The 14,785-nt window shown below is 41.5% G+C and overlaps 1 protein-coding gene across 1 annotated transcript; it reads left to right on the forward strand.

Moving 5' to 3' along the window:
* The first annotated feature begins 8,414 nt into the window (after nt 1-8,414).
* Nucleotides 8,415-14,129, forward strand: LOC142212548 (solute carrier family 22 member 20-like). Its single transcript, XM_075280508.1, has 9 exons — nt 8,415-8,798; nt 8,982-9,085; nt 9,908-10,062; nt 10,580-10,748; nt 11,176-11,299; nt 12,077-12,192; nt 12,700-12,914; nt 13,093-13,201; nt 13,919-14,129. Exons 1-9 carry the CDS (start codon nt 8,415-8,417, stop codon nt 14,127-14,129), a joined length of 1,587 nt encoding a protein of 528 aa, XP_075136609.1.
* The last annotated feature ends 656 nt before the right edge of the window (nt 14,130-14,785 follow it).

Genomic DNA, 14,785 nt, shown 5'->3' on the forward strand with positions numbered 1-14,785 from the left:
TAAAAAGACATGTCGCTATACACAAACCCTCCCGATCACTAATAAATATATTAGAACCACATGAATCTGGAGGTCAATCAAACACAAGGCCAGCGATATACCACAAAGCAAAAAGATTTTTGACATACAAACGGAATATAATAAAAAAGCGTTAGCATTTGAAACAAAATGTTATATACATCACATATACATAGAACAATACTTATTAGAAAGCAATGAAATGGGGGCCACACGGTGGCTCAGTGGTTAGCACTACAGCCTTGCAGCGCTGGAGACCCAGTGCTCAAATCCCGCCAAGGGCAAAAAACTTTCTGCAAGGAGTTTGTATGTTCTCTCCGTGGTTGCAACGATTTCCATCCCATATTCCAAAAAAGACATACTGATAGGGAAAATGTACATTGTGTGCTCTATGTGGGGCTCATAATCTACATTTAAGAAAAAAAAAAAAGAAAGCGATGAAATGTGGTATACAAAAAAAACATTATAAATGTGAAAAATATGGAACGTAAAAAAAGCAGAGACACACATAAGAATAAAAAAGTTTCATAATACCTTATTGAAGAGTGGTAAGTATCATGGTAAGAACGGTAAAATCATCTGAAGCCTCAACACATTTCTTCTCCCATCATCAGGGCGACTTTAGCTCATCTGAATTTCAAGCTATTGAACAGGTTTCTAGACCGCAGCGTGGAGGCAAATGGAGACAGAAATTACTCAAGCATGAAGCATTTTGGTTTCTAAGCTAGGCCTGGTTCACATCTGCATTGGGTATTCTGTTTGGGGAGTCGACATCGGGATCCCCCGAACGGAATATCGAACGCAATGACAAGCGGTGAGCACTGAAAGCACACGGACCCCATAGACCAGGGTTAGGGAACGTACGGCTCTCCAGCTGTTGCAAAACTACAACTCCCAGCATGCAGACTTGCTCTTCTGTTCTTGGAACTCCCATGGAAGTGAATGGAGCATGATGGGAGTTGTAGTTTCACAGCAGCTGGAGAACCAAAGGTTCCCTACCCCTGCCATAGACTATAATGGGTCTGTGTGTTTTCCGCACAAGTCATGCAGAGAGGAAAGTATTTCATGAACTAGTTTCAATCTATTACAAAAAATGAAAATGAAAATTTATCTCCAAAAATCTTGTGGGCAGAGGGAAGCCTGAAGTGCTCTGATAGACGGCTGCGCTGACTTTGGTCTTGATAAAACACAGTGGACCTACACCAGCAGATGACATGGCTGCCCAAACCATTAGTGATTGTGGAAACTTCACACTAGACCTCAAGCAGCTTGGATTGTGTACAGCGCCCTCTCCAGACAACGCTTTTTTGTTATATTTCGTTCATGTGTCAAAAATCTTTTTGCTTTGTGGTACGACATTGGCCTTGTTTTTGATTGGCCACCAGATTCAATGGGTTAATTTATCATGTGGTTCCAATATATTTATTAGCGATTGGGAGGGTTTGTGTATAGGGACATGTCTTTTTAAGGAGAGTTTTGTCAGATTCAGTTCATCCTATGACTAAGGGATATTGTATCCTGCAACACGTAGACGATATCCATGTGGGTTTTCTATCATGGTTGATTTGGCATGTATCCAGTTTTATGAAGACATTAAAGGCCGAGTTTTAAACTTCATTTTTTATTTTTTGGATCCCTTCTTGGATTGCTGGATTATTGGGATAGTTGCTTGTTCATCATGTTTCCAGCCGAGGGAATAATTTTCTGAGCATTAGAAGAGGATCATCTGCGTTGTGTTACATGTGAGTTTGGGCTGTGTTCCCACCAACTCTATATCTATAAGAAAAATATAGTAAAAAAAAAAAAAATCCCGTTTTTGTTTAAGGGTTGGTTCACACTAGCGTATGTATTCCGTTTGGGGAGAGTCCACATGGAGACCCCACCCCGGACGGAATACAATTGCAAGCGCTGTGCTGCCAAAACACGAATGATTCGTGCAGGCAGTGAACGGCAAGCACACGGACCCCATTATAGTCTATGGGGTCCGTGCACTTTGACAGCACAGCGCTTGCAATTGTGATTGTATTCCGTCCGGGCGGACTCTCCCCAGATGGAATATATACGCTAGTGTGAACCAACCCTTAGATTGCATGTATCCCTATATGCTACCAATATAAACTACAGCCTGTTAGGAAAAAAATAAGCCCCCACACTGTTCCATCAAAGGGGGAAAAAAGTTATGGCTCTCAGAATATAATTGCACAAGTTTTTACTGTGCAAAAATAATACAACATAAAAAAAATTCTTATAGCCAAAGCTTGTATTGTCGCAGAATAAATTTTGCAGATCTCTCCCTTTTATACTACATGATAAACACTGTAAAGGGGGAAGGGATTAAATAATGATTTTTTATTTTCCTGCAAAAGACAGTAGTCTTCTTGGAAAGCTGTCACAAGAGGTCTGTGCCTCTATTAACATGTAAACCCTCTGGGTGGCATGCAAGGTAACATGGCATCGAGCCGTGCCAACTTCAGCATTCATTGACAGCTGTAGCGTCACAAGCAATGCCGGAGGCCATGAAGAATAAATAGATGATATGCGCCAGGGATCAGATACTGGGAAGATAAGGAAATAATTCATAGGCAAAGTCTTTCTAAGGATGCTTTAGATATTATTACCTGGACTGACCTCCTTGTCCTGTATATGTGGTATATGGTATTTTATATGGTGCTGTTTTTGCCACTGATAATTTTTGTATTGTGTGGACATGACCGTGGGTCACATGGTGGAAGAATGAAATCCTCTTTATTTTCCGGTTACCCACATTGGGATGTCAGTGAGGGCATCAGTATTCAATTGTTGCTTTCTCTGATTAGGGCCAGATAAATGGGGACTAACTAACAGGGGGGCTCGAGCTGTGCACTCACACTCCGCTGAATCAATGTCAAATTCCTATGTGTGAACAGCCCCTAAAGCAGGGGTAGGGAACCTTCAGCACTCCAGATGATGCGAAACTACAACTCCCAGCATGCTCCATTTGCTTCTAAGGGAGTTCCAAGAACAGCAGAGCAAGTATGTATGCTGGGAGTTGTAGTTTTGCAACAGCTGGAGAGCCGTAGGCTCTGTACCCCCTGCCCTAAGGCTAAGGCCCCCACATTGCGGAAATGCAGCTTCTTTTATTGCTAGCTTTTTTTTTTTTTTTTCTTTTGTAAAAAATTTCTATAATAAACACCGGTGCATGTTTAAATAAATAAATAAATAAATAAATAAATAATAAAAGTGGCTGGGAGGACCATTCATTCCCCATCGGCTCTCCCCAATCCTTGATGACTTGCGCTAAGGCCTTTTGCAGATGACCGTGTGCAAGATCGGAGTGCTACCTATGCTTTTCCCGGATAGCACATTGACCCATTCATTTCTATTGAACCATGCGCACAACCATGATTTTCGCTGATCTGTGTGTGAGCCAAAAGTTCATGCCGCAAAATATAGAGTAGATCCTAATCTGTTATGGACTCTCTCATTGAAGCCTACAATGGCGCAACCTAGGACAGCACATGGATGTACTCGGTGTGCCATCCGTTATCACGGTACCGCGTCAGAATAGCCCTGAGAGAGGCTATTCTTCTCCTACCTTTCGTTGTCTTCTCCGTGCCACCGTTCGCCTACAATCCTGGTTCTTGTCGGTATGCAAATTAGCTCTCTCGCAGCACTGGGGGCAGCCCCAATGCTGTGAGAGAACTCTCTCCAGCGCCGCCTCCATCTTCGTCAGAAATGGCCTCTTCATGCTCTTCTTCAGGCGGTGTCTTCTTACTTCTAGGCCTTGGGCAGAGCAGACTGCACATGCCCACAGACCCTGAAAAAATGGCCGCTTATAATACTATGCAAGCAGCCATTTTCTCATGGCCTATGAGCATGCGCAGTCTGCTCTGCCCAAGGCCGGAGGCCTTAGAAGTTATAAGCCACAGCCGGAAGAAGAAGCTGAAGAAGACGCTGCTGAAGAAGATGGAGGCGGCACTGGAGCGTTCTCTCCCAGCATTGGGGATGCCCCCAGTGCTGCGAGAGAGCTAATTTACAAACCGACAAGAACCGGGATTGTAGTTGAACGGTGGCATGGAGAAGAATAGCCTTTCTTAAGGCTATTGCGACGTGGTACTTAGAAAAAATGTCGTCTGAATTATAGGATCCCTTTAAGGTGAATTTATTTTTTATTTTTTTTCCCAACCCATTCCCCCCCATTCCCCCCCTCTCGAGAAAGCTGTACTACTCAGCTGAACTAAGCCTGGTTATGTATGGGGGTGTTGGGATGAATAGCTGCCAACAAGACCTATTGAAGCTGTATTCACATAACTGTGTGCTATACATGATCTGTGAATGTACAGTATGCAGGACCTTTTTACAGTTTGGACTCTTGTGTAACAAAAAAATCTGTAAAAAAAAAAAAACACATCTAGGAATATGACCAATGGAGAACATGAATATGTCTACACTACAAATTTTGGGGGCTTGAAAGAATGTTGTCTTTAATCGGAACAAACTGGATCTGAATCGGCCATCTCTATAATAGGCAGTACAATAAAGGTTTACAGTACTAGATAATTTTAGCTTGATGTACCTAGAAATGATATAAAAGGTCAATCTAATTCTTACCTGTTAAATATTATACCTGGTAATTAGTCACGGCGGAGACGAGGTCTATGGTTCATTGCTCTGGACATGACTATGGGTCACTGCGGACTGTTGGCACCGCGCACTGGCACTTCATGCTGGCACAGATTCGTATAATACACAAGAATTTTGAAGTGTAACCTCTTAGTAGGGATACATATACAATAAGACTAATTAAAGGGATCCAGATTTAGAAAAGGTGGATCACCCCTTTAATAGAAATTGTTATACGGATTCATTGACACCAATGAAAGAGTTAAGATTAAGTTCCGTGCCACCGTGTATTTAATGCATTGTATCAAATTGAATTTAGCAAAATCAGTTTGCCACTGATTTCACAAACTTATATTTCTGATGTCTTGGGTATTCTGTCACTGTAAAAAAAAAAAAAAAAAAAAAAAAAAAAAAAAAATTGTTAGATAAGATAAAATAATCCTTTAATGGTCCCACCATGGGGAAATTCAGCGTGTTACAGCAGCATAGATAATACAGTAATATATTAAAAGAGAACGCATACAAGCTCATAGCAGATAGAAAAAGATACTAGGAGTATAGCAACAAAAAAAACTCATGATCATTTAGTTCTCTGTGTGATGTGATCTCCGCTTAGCCTGATGTAGATTATACAGCCTGACTGCGGTTGGGAGGAGGGACCTCTGATAGCTCCTTCTCACACTTTGGGTGAAGCAGTCGGTCGCTGACAGTACTGCCCAGTGCTATCATGGTATCATACATGGGATAGGAGTTGTTCTCCAGCATGGACCTCACCATGGACAGTATCCTTCTGTCACCCTCCACCTGTACTGGGTCCAGGGGTCTCCGCAGGGCAGAGCTGGCCCTTCCAACCAGCCTGTCGAGTCTATTTCTGTCCCTGTCTGGTATGCTACTCCCCCAGCAGGCCACTCTGAAGAAGATGGCTGATACTACCACAGAGGTGAAAAAGGCCCTAAGAAGTGGCCCCTGGACTCCAAAGGCCCTCAGCCTCCTGAGCAGGTAGAGCCTGCTGTGACTCTTTATGTGCAGCGCTTCCAGGTGATCAGCCCAGTCCAGCTTAAATAACGTATACTTAAAGAGGATCTTTCACGACCAACTCTTTTCATCTTTCTAAAGATGCCACTCCACTGACTCTGGTGCAGTTGAGAATATATATATATATATATATATATATATATAAATTTATTTTATTTTTTCCCCTAGCACCAACCATTCCCCAGCAACCATTTTTTGTTGCTTTCAGCACAACGATGCTCTCTACGGTCAAGTAGGCGGCCCTGGGCTGAAGCAGAAAGACAAGGACCACCCATCTGACTGAAGAGAGCCTGATTGTGCTGAAATGAACAGCAGGGATTTCTTGGGAACAGTAGGGTTTAGGGAAAAAATTCTAACTGTGCCAGAATCAGTGTAACAGCACCAATAGGAGGGTGCAAAGAGTTGGAGTTGGTAGAGGTGATGAAAGATCTTCTTTAACTGTTCAACAACTTTGCACAAATCTTTACTACAATGGGGCACATATATAGGTTTTCTGAAGTTTACATTTTTATAAAATCTGCTTCCTAAAAAGGGATGCGCTGGTGGCGGGCCATTGGATCCAACAGACTTATCATTTACTCCATTTTTTTTTTTTTTTTTTTTTTTTTGAGCCAAAGCCAGGAGTGGATTAAGCAGAAGGTAGAAGTATGAGAACTTCCTATATAATTCATATTCCTTTTGCAGCAATTCTTGGCTTTGGCTGAAAAAACTGCAGCAAAATCTACAACAAAAAAGCTGTGTTCCTTTCTCTCTCTCTCACAAGCGTCAATAAGATTAAATGTGATATATATGCACTGTCCTGAATTGATGTGGATAAAGAACTTGGGATGAGATAGAAACTTCCTTTTTAGCTGCTCAGTCTCTGTTCCTGTGCCTCACCTCTTTCACTCAGCTTCTGATCACTTATTCCCCTTTACCTCTCCATAGACTTCTTTTGTGTGCTGCAATCTGACAACTGACTTGCAGTGCCCTTCTTGGTCTAGCATGATCAATTAAACAGAGATGTCAGGGTGAATGTCAGTATATCAGGGAGGCGACATTAATGAAAGAGCCAGCGAAGTGGACGAAGTGTGGAGATCTGATACTTGGTCTCTTATATTTGCTTGTACAAGTGATTTCTACAAAATTTGTTGAAAAGTTAGTGACTAATGTAGACATTCTCACTCTGTTAATGGGAGTGCTCAGGCTTGTAAGGCAACATTAAATCTGTTTTAATCTTTTAATAGGATTTTATTGCATAATAAAATAAATACAAACAATGGTGAGCATTTGCTTATGTAATATAATACTCTATGACCTGATGGTCATCTATCTATCTATCTATCTATCTATCTATCTATCTATCTATCTATCTATCTATCTATCAAAATGAACTGACAGTACTTTCATTCTGTTAGCCCTTTTTTGTTGGTGTGTATCACAAGGGCCAGGACCTAGTGGGCATGCCTTAGTGAGGAATGGGCATGATGTAAGATGTCCCAGCGTGCACAAATCATTGGGTGCAGTTTTGTTGTAAGTACGCCAACCAATAGCAGAGGTTCTAGACTGGACAGTCTAAAAATGAACCAAACTTCTCATCCAATATCAGCCACCGCACATTCTCGGACTGACTGGTCTAGGTTTACACTGTCTAAATATTAGACAGGATTAGTAAATCTGCCTAATATGCCTGTGACATTAATACATAGATAAATTATTAGTGAACGGGGATTTTCAGGTGTAGCAGTTCATAAATAGTTAATATTTTGAAGAGGGAAAAACATTCCTATTTGTGGACATTGCAATCTAGCATCCTTTCAGGGACCAGCTCTATTTGTCTGTCTTCTATCTGAATATCTTGTATATCTATCTAGTTATCTATTTGTTATCTAGCTATATCTATCTCTTTGTCTATATATCTAATGTATTGGTCTCTCTTTATATTATCTATCTATAAGCTATCTCTTCTTTGTTTATATATCTATGTATCTTTCTACTATCCCATTTTTTTCCAACCATATCTATCTATCTATCTATCTATCTATCTATCTATCTATCTATCTATCTATCTATCGTCCATATTAAAAGCCACATTTTAATATCCTCAGGGCTTTCCGCCACACGTCGGCCAGGGCTGAACCTACTGTAACTGTGAAGTCCATGTTCTATGATGGATGATGCTTTTACTAAAGTGATAATGATGAACTTTCTGTCTTGAATTCCAATTTCTTAGAATCTGTGTGAATCATTAAACTTACTGTCAGTGATCTTCCCGCAAGGTGTGAACTGTATATAAGGGAAACTGCTGCCTTCAAGATCTGTAGCCCAACACCTACCTGGTGCAGAAGTGGGACTGTAGCCAAAGTCTAGTAACCTCCTTACATTCACCAATCCTCTGACGGAACAGCTGCCCACCTGCCAGGTGAGTATATAGACATATCTTTGTATCTGTAGCAGCCATCAATATCACTTGGTACTTGCTTATCTGGCTAATTCTCTGTCCTGCTTGTCATATTGACCCATTTTTAATTTCCCCCAATATACACAGATGTAGAAGAGTTAACCCAAACTTCTGCAATTGGTTAAACTACTACAACATATTTTATCACAGAACATAACAATGAAAAGTCATTGGAAAATATAATGTTTCAGAACACTGAAAACAAAAATAAAAAATAGATTTTCTCTTTTGTGCTTTAATCTGAATGTACTTTCATATATTTCTTTATCATTTGGTAGTTCAGTCCTTCTGATTCTGCTTCACGGCATAGACTGGCAACATGGCATTTGCAGATCTGCTTGATCGGATCGGCGGCGTTGGCACCTTCCAGATTCTCCACAGTATACTATTGGCATTTCCGGTCTGTATGGTGGCCTGCCACAACTTCCTACAGAACTTCACTGCTGCTTTCCCCTTCCACCACTGCCAGCCCAAACCTGGTCTCAATGGCACAGAGGGTCTGTCCTACCAGGATGTCTTGCGGGTGACGGTGCCCACTGATGAGAGAGGTCAGCCAGCCCGATGCCAGAGATTCAAAGAGCCCCAATGGAGCTTACTCGATTTCAATGGTACTCTGGCAAATATCACCGAGGTGGAAATAGAAACCTGCGTTGATGGCTGGGTCTATGACAAGAGTGTTATAAGATCCTCTATTATCACAGAGGTAAGAGTCCATGGTATTTGTCGCTGCATATGTACTGTATCCATAGGAAATGCAAATGTCTTAGTTCTTTAATGACATAGGCAAGAATACTATTGGCTTCATTAATATGGTTTTACCCTAGAAATACCCATAAGTAAGGGACTGTCCCAATGGGTTATTCTATCTTTTTGTTCTTCTTTACAGTGGGATCTGGTTTGTGACCTGCGCCCCATGAGGCAGATGGCGCAGTCGGTGTATATGGTGGGAGTTCTGCTCGGAGGAGCTATTTTTGGAGGTCTTTCAGACAGGTACATTACATTTTTCCAAATTTGTTAAAAATGTGTAATATTTGAAGGACTAAAATATAGATGTCCTATCCTCAGGATAGAGTAGTGAGGGTCCAACAACTGGGACGCCATCACCCGTTTGAGGATACCTCTTTCCTGTGCCAATGACAAAACATCCATCAGTCATGGTACAGCTGCAGCTCAGTCCCATTTAAGTGAATGGGGCTGAGCTGGAATATCAAGCACAGCCCTTATGCAATATATGGCACTGTTTAGTATTCAGTGAAGAGGCTGCAGCGCTCACTCAAATGCCACAGCTGTTTGCGGGTTTTACGGTGTTGGACACCCACCAACCACGTACTGATGACCTATCCTAAGCAGCGGTGCAAACCAGGATGGATAAACTGTGAACCAGCACCTGTCCTCCAGCCACGCCCCGAGAAAACCGTGCACTTATAGCTTGCCATGTAGCTGTCGACCGCTATAAAAGCGTGGATTTCTCGGAGGATGACTGGAGGACAGGCGCTGGTTCACTGTTTTCCCATCCCGGTTTTCAACGCTGTTTGGATCAGGTCCTTCTTTCCTACATATGTGATGGAGGAGCCAGCAGCCGTCACCAGTATACCATCTATTGGTTATATGTCTTCAGTGGGTGTTGTGACTCTATCACAACCCCAAAAGGTGAGCAGCCACTGAAATATTTTGGAGTATCCGTTTTATACTAATGCCTTTCAGGTCAATGTCCACAAACCAGTCCTGTGCCTTGCGCGGTTACTTCTAATTTCCATGTCACAATTTGTCTCTATTTTCTGTACAGTTTTGACTTTTCTGCTCTGCTTTTAGATTTGGACGTAGAACAATCCTCATCTGGTCATATATGCAAATGTCAGTAGCAGGATCTCTTGTTGCCTTCCTTCCCAACTTCCCTTGCTACGTGTTCTTCAGACTCATCAGTGGTATGACCTTCTCCAGCGTCTTACTCAACACACTGTGCTTAAGTGAGTATCTTCTATGCAATATATTGCAGAAATAAGATTGGAGTCCATATACTATTACTATATCATCACTATACATCTAATAATATGAAAGGCATCATATAGACCTGCGCACCATATTCTATCACTATAGCTCATAAACCATATATCGTCACCATAAGTCATATACTGTCCCTTCACAATACCATAAAACCTGTACGTATAAATCATGTATTATGATAGATCATATTTCACTGACCAAACTGTATACCATCACTATAGAACTACTATAGATTTATATCCTGAAATAGATCATGTTATCACTATAGATCCCATACCATATACAGACCATGTGCCATCACTATAGATCATAATGTTAAAGAGAAGCAAATAAAATCCGCCAAAGGCGCAGTCAATATAAACCATAAAACATTTGTAAATGCAACTCGTCTGCTCACATCTGTTTTGTTGCAAAGACCATATAGGAAATACATACATTGAAATTATAATCTCATTTCTTGGGTTTGTTTTATTTTGGCAGTGTTGGAATGGATGCCGGTGAAAGGGCGGACACTGGCGGGCACGTTCATTGGTTACGTCTTCACCTCCGGTCAGATGGTGCTGTCAGGACTGGCATACGCTATACGTGACTGGCGCTGGCTGCAGTTCTCCGTTACTGCCCCTTTTTACCTCTTCTTTATATATTCCTGGTGAGTACTTCATACCGTCACCATAATCATCATCCTCTTCACTGCTTAGATATTCTTTCATCATTCTATGAGAACTGCAGTGTATAGACTCGATAGAAAGTGATTGAACATGTATAGATGTGACCATCACGTGACTGCCGCATCCATTCAGTGGCCTCAGCGTTGAGAAGGAGCAGTGACATCACTCGCATATGTCACCGGATTCTTATCAGCGACTGCTGTGGCCACCGATTCAGGAGTCACACATGGCTCAGGACCTGCCAAGGAGAATCCACTCCCAAATCCATGGTGGACTCCTCCATGTAAAGCTAGCCTAATACTCTATAACAAATGCCAATCAAGTTGCTGTATTGTCTATCGGCCAATTTACTTGTCCATGTGAACAGTCTCTAAGTGGTTCATTTTTTTTTTTTTTTTTTGGACACAGGTTCTTGCAAGAGTCTGGCCGCTGGCTTATTCTAAATAAAAAGACAGACCAAGCCCTAACTAACCTGCGTCGTGTGGCAAGATTGAATGGCAAACTCGATGAAGGACTTAAAATGACAAAAGAGGTAATGGGGGTGGGGGGGAGAGAGAGAGAGACACAAAATCTACAGTTTATGCCAGGCTACTTCATGTGGATGAGACACAGCAAAGCAGGTGTTTTAATTCATGTTCAGGATGATATCTTGGCAGCAGTATAAGGATGGGTAACGTGCTGCAGTATAGGAGGGGTGACATGTGCTGAAGGTGTCTGTCTCTTAGAATGAGTCAGGGCCTACAGCATCAAAAATTAACAAGATAAAGTCTAGATATTTGATGGAAACTTTGGCAGTACAGTATATAGTTCTGTTATTTAGTTGATTGATGATACTATTATAGCCATACTATATGGCAGTATTATATGGATACTGTTTTTGAGGGGCCTTCAATGCTGACACTCTGCCACCACTTTACTCAGTGGGCCTGCGATCCGAGTAGAGGGGAGTCAGTAAGAGTTGTGATTGCTACAGGGGATATAGAACATTCCTGTCTCCCCATCTGTCCTCCAGAGGTTATAAATGTTGCTCCAGGGAATCAAAGTGTATATTAGTATGGTTTAAGCCTTAAGGGTTAACTAGCACTTAGGATAAGGCTCAACCAGTCCAGGGAATATACTGGGAAACTTTATTATGACCCCGATAACCCCTATATTTAATTCTTAAAAAAAAATAAAGAAATAAAACCTTTAGACTTTCTATTTTTTTTTTTTCACTTGAGATATTGATTAAGATCTAAGATAAAAGGTAGTCCTAGAACAATGTCCATATTACTCTTGTATTTCACCAGTCTTGCTTTTATATTTACAGGAGGTGATTGCAGAAATGCAAAATGAAATTTCCAACAGGAAGTCCTCGCACTCCATACTGGATCTCATCCGCACACCAGGAATGAGGCGTATCACGGGATGTTTGATGATGGTCTGGTGAGTTTATTTGGGTTTTGGGACCTAGATCATGATCACTGCCTGGTCACTAAATATCTGTATTTGGCCACTGCTTTTCTGGATCATCTTTTCTTAGAATTCTGCATTGTTATTTCTCCTAGAGATTTATGAATAAATTGACAACTGGGTGTTACCATTCCTCTTGTCAATGTGATGTGTCTTTACAGTCTGACTCTTGTAGCACTGACTGGACTGTGTCAGAATGTGCAGGGACACTGCCCAAACTGGTAACGCCCTGTTGTCAATTTATTCATAAATTTGTAGGAAGAATAACAGAGGAACGACATAACATTGAGTTCTATGAGGAGATGATTCAGAATGGCTGGTTCATGAGGAATACAATGATTTATTGTGGACTTGAGAACTGGAAATATGTCTAAGATAAGGCATCAATCTATACAGTAATGTCAGGCCCAGTAATAAAAGCAGTGAATGAACCAGAAGATGCTGTATATCCTCTAATAATCCATATTTTATTACATTCAGGTTTTCAACAAGTTTTGCTTACTATGGGTTGGCTATGGACCTGCAGAAATTTGGAATCAGTGTCTACCTCGTACAATTCTGCTTTGGTGCCATTGATGTCCCAGCCAAGTTTGTGGCGGCTCTGACTATGAGCTATGTAGGGAGACGGGTGACGCAGGGCACTTTCCTTATCCTTGCTGGCGCCATGATTATTGCCAACATCTTTGTACCAGTCGGTAAGTTCTAGTGACTATCTTCATTCCAGTCTCTATACGGGACTTTGTTCTGTTTATACTCTCATACCCATACAGCAATCTTTATGCAGATTTAAAGGGGTTTCAGGTTATTTCCTGCTTTTAAGTGGTATGAGGCAGCTGCATTGTATTCATTCTCCCTCCTATGTTGTCCTTGCAGACATGCGAGTCCTGAGAACAGCGCTGGCTGCCCTGGGGAAAGGCTTCTGTGCCTCGGCATTTATGTGTGCTTACCTGTATTCTGGAGAGCTCTTCCCTACTGAGATACGGTAAGCGTGAAACTATATGACATTAGGAAATATGGGTGCAAACCGTTAAAGACTGATCTTGCAAACAGATGTCGCCACTAGTTGGCTGACAAATCTATGCAGTTGTGAAACCTAAACAAAGAGGGCCCCCTAGCAGTGCTAGTCTTGTCTGCAGAGAACAAAGGGGTTAATTTCCTGCTGCTCTCTGGATGGGAGACCAACTGAGGGCGTTGGGCTTAGATAAGTGGGTGGAGCTTAATACAGAGGAAGAAAATGTGCTGCTCCAGCCAGTTGTCTTTCAAACAGACACTGGGAGGAGGAGTCATTGAAGATTACTTTATACAGTATAAGATAATAATTTAAAAGTCCCACCATGGGGAAATTCAGTGTGTTACAGCAGCATGATAATACAATAATACAAAAGCACCACAGTAGAGGCATTAGAGTGACAGTAGATACAGATAAAAGGTAAAGATAGTCGGAGGAATATCACAACTTAAGGATCTTTTAGTTCCCTGTATGGAGTTGTCAATTTTAATATAAGGCAAAATAGGACCAAGGCAAAGGAGAATATGAAGGGAGGAAGTCTTTTTAGTTTTTAGAAATGGTTGAGTATTCCATACACATAATTGGAAATATAATAGATTAAAACTATGCTAAAGGCCATACACCTATATATGAAGATGTGCAGCCATATCTCCGTAACCATGAGATTATCATGTTTTCAATTTGTTTCAGGCAAACGGGTATGGGATTCTCGGACATGAATGCTAGAGTTGGGTCTGTAGTTGCTCCAGTGATTCACTTAATTGGAGACCACATCCCGGTCCTGCCAGCTATCATCTTTGGTACAGCCCCTGTTTTATCTGGAATTGCTGCTATTTGTCTGCTGACTGAGACCCGCAATAGGCCGCTAAGTGACACCATACAAGAGGTTGAAGAAAGGTGAGTGGTCTGTGGGAGGCTTGTTTAGCACTGGCTAAAAGATGAGTCAACTGCTTATCCTTAGACTATATAAGCTGATCACTTCAGGTCCACCGCCTGGAACTCCAAGTGACCAGCCTCAATCTCAGTTGATCACTGAAGGTTCCCAGCACCTGGATCTCCTCCTATGATCTAGTCACAGTGGTTGTCCAAGACATTTCAGCTCCACGCTGCTCAACATGTACTTTTTTATGGGGAAGGATAGAAGCTGGTGTTGTGATAAAATTTAGTTAGGATCCCAAACTAAAGATCTCTTCTTATGGTCTGTGAGATTCCAATTCTTAATTACCCCTCTGGGGGAAAGACGAAATGACACACACCACATGTAGCATGTGTAGAGTCTTCTGAATGGCTGCACAGCAATTCATTTATTTCATACGAACAGGCCTTAGAATTTAACACTTAAATTCTATTCAATAGGAAGGATGCCTTTATAGCATCGCTTCCAATTAGTATTACCATAACATATTATGGAAAATCTTTTTGGTACCTTGACAATTCTATTTTGTTCTATCCTATCTAGGAGGCTAAAAAAGGATTTGATTAAAGAAGATGAACTGAAACTGGAGATTGCTCTACTTACTCCCAAATCGGACACCTTCAAAGAGGCAATATGATGGC

This window comes from Leptodactylus fuscus, chromosome 7 (genome assembly GCF_031893055.1).
Source record: "Leptodactylus fuscus isolate aLepFus1 chromosome 7, aLepFus1.hap2, whole genome shotgun sequence".
Taxonomy (NCBI): Eukaryota; Metazoa; Chordata; class Amphibia; order Anura; family Leptodactylidae; genus Leptodactylus; species Leptodactylus fuscus.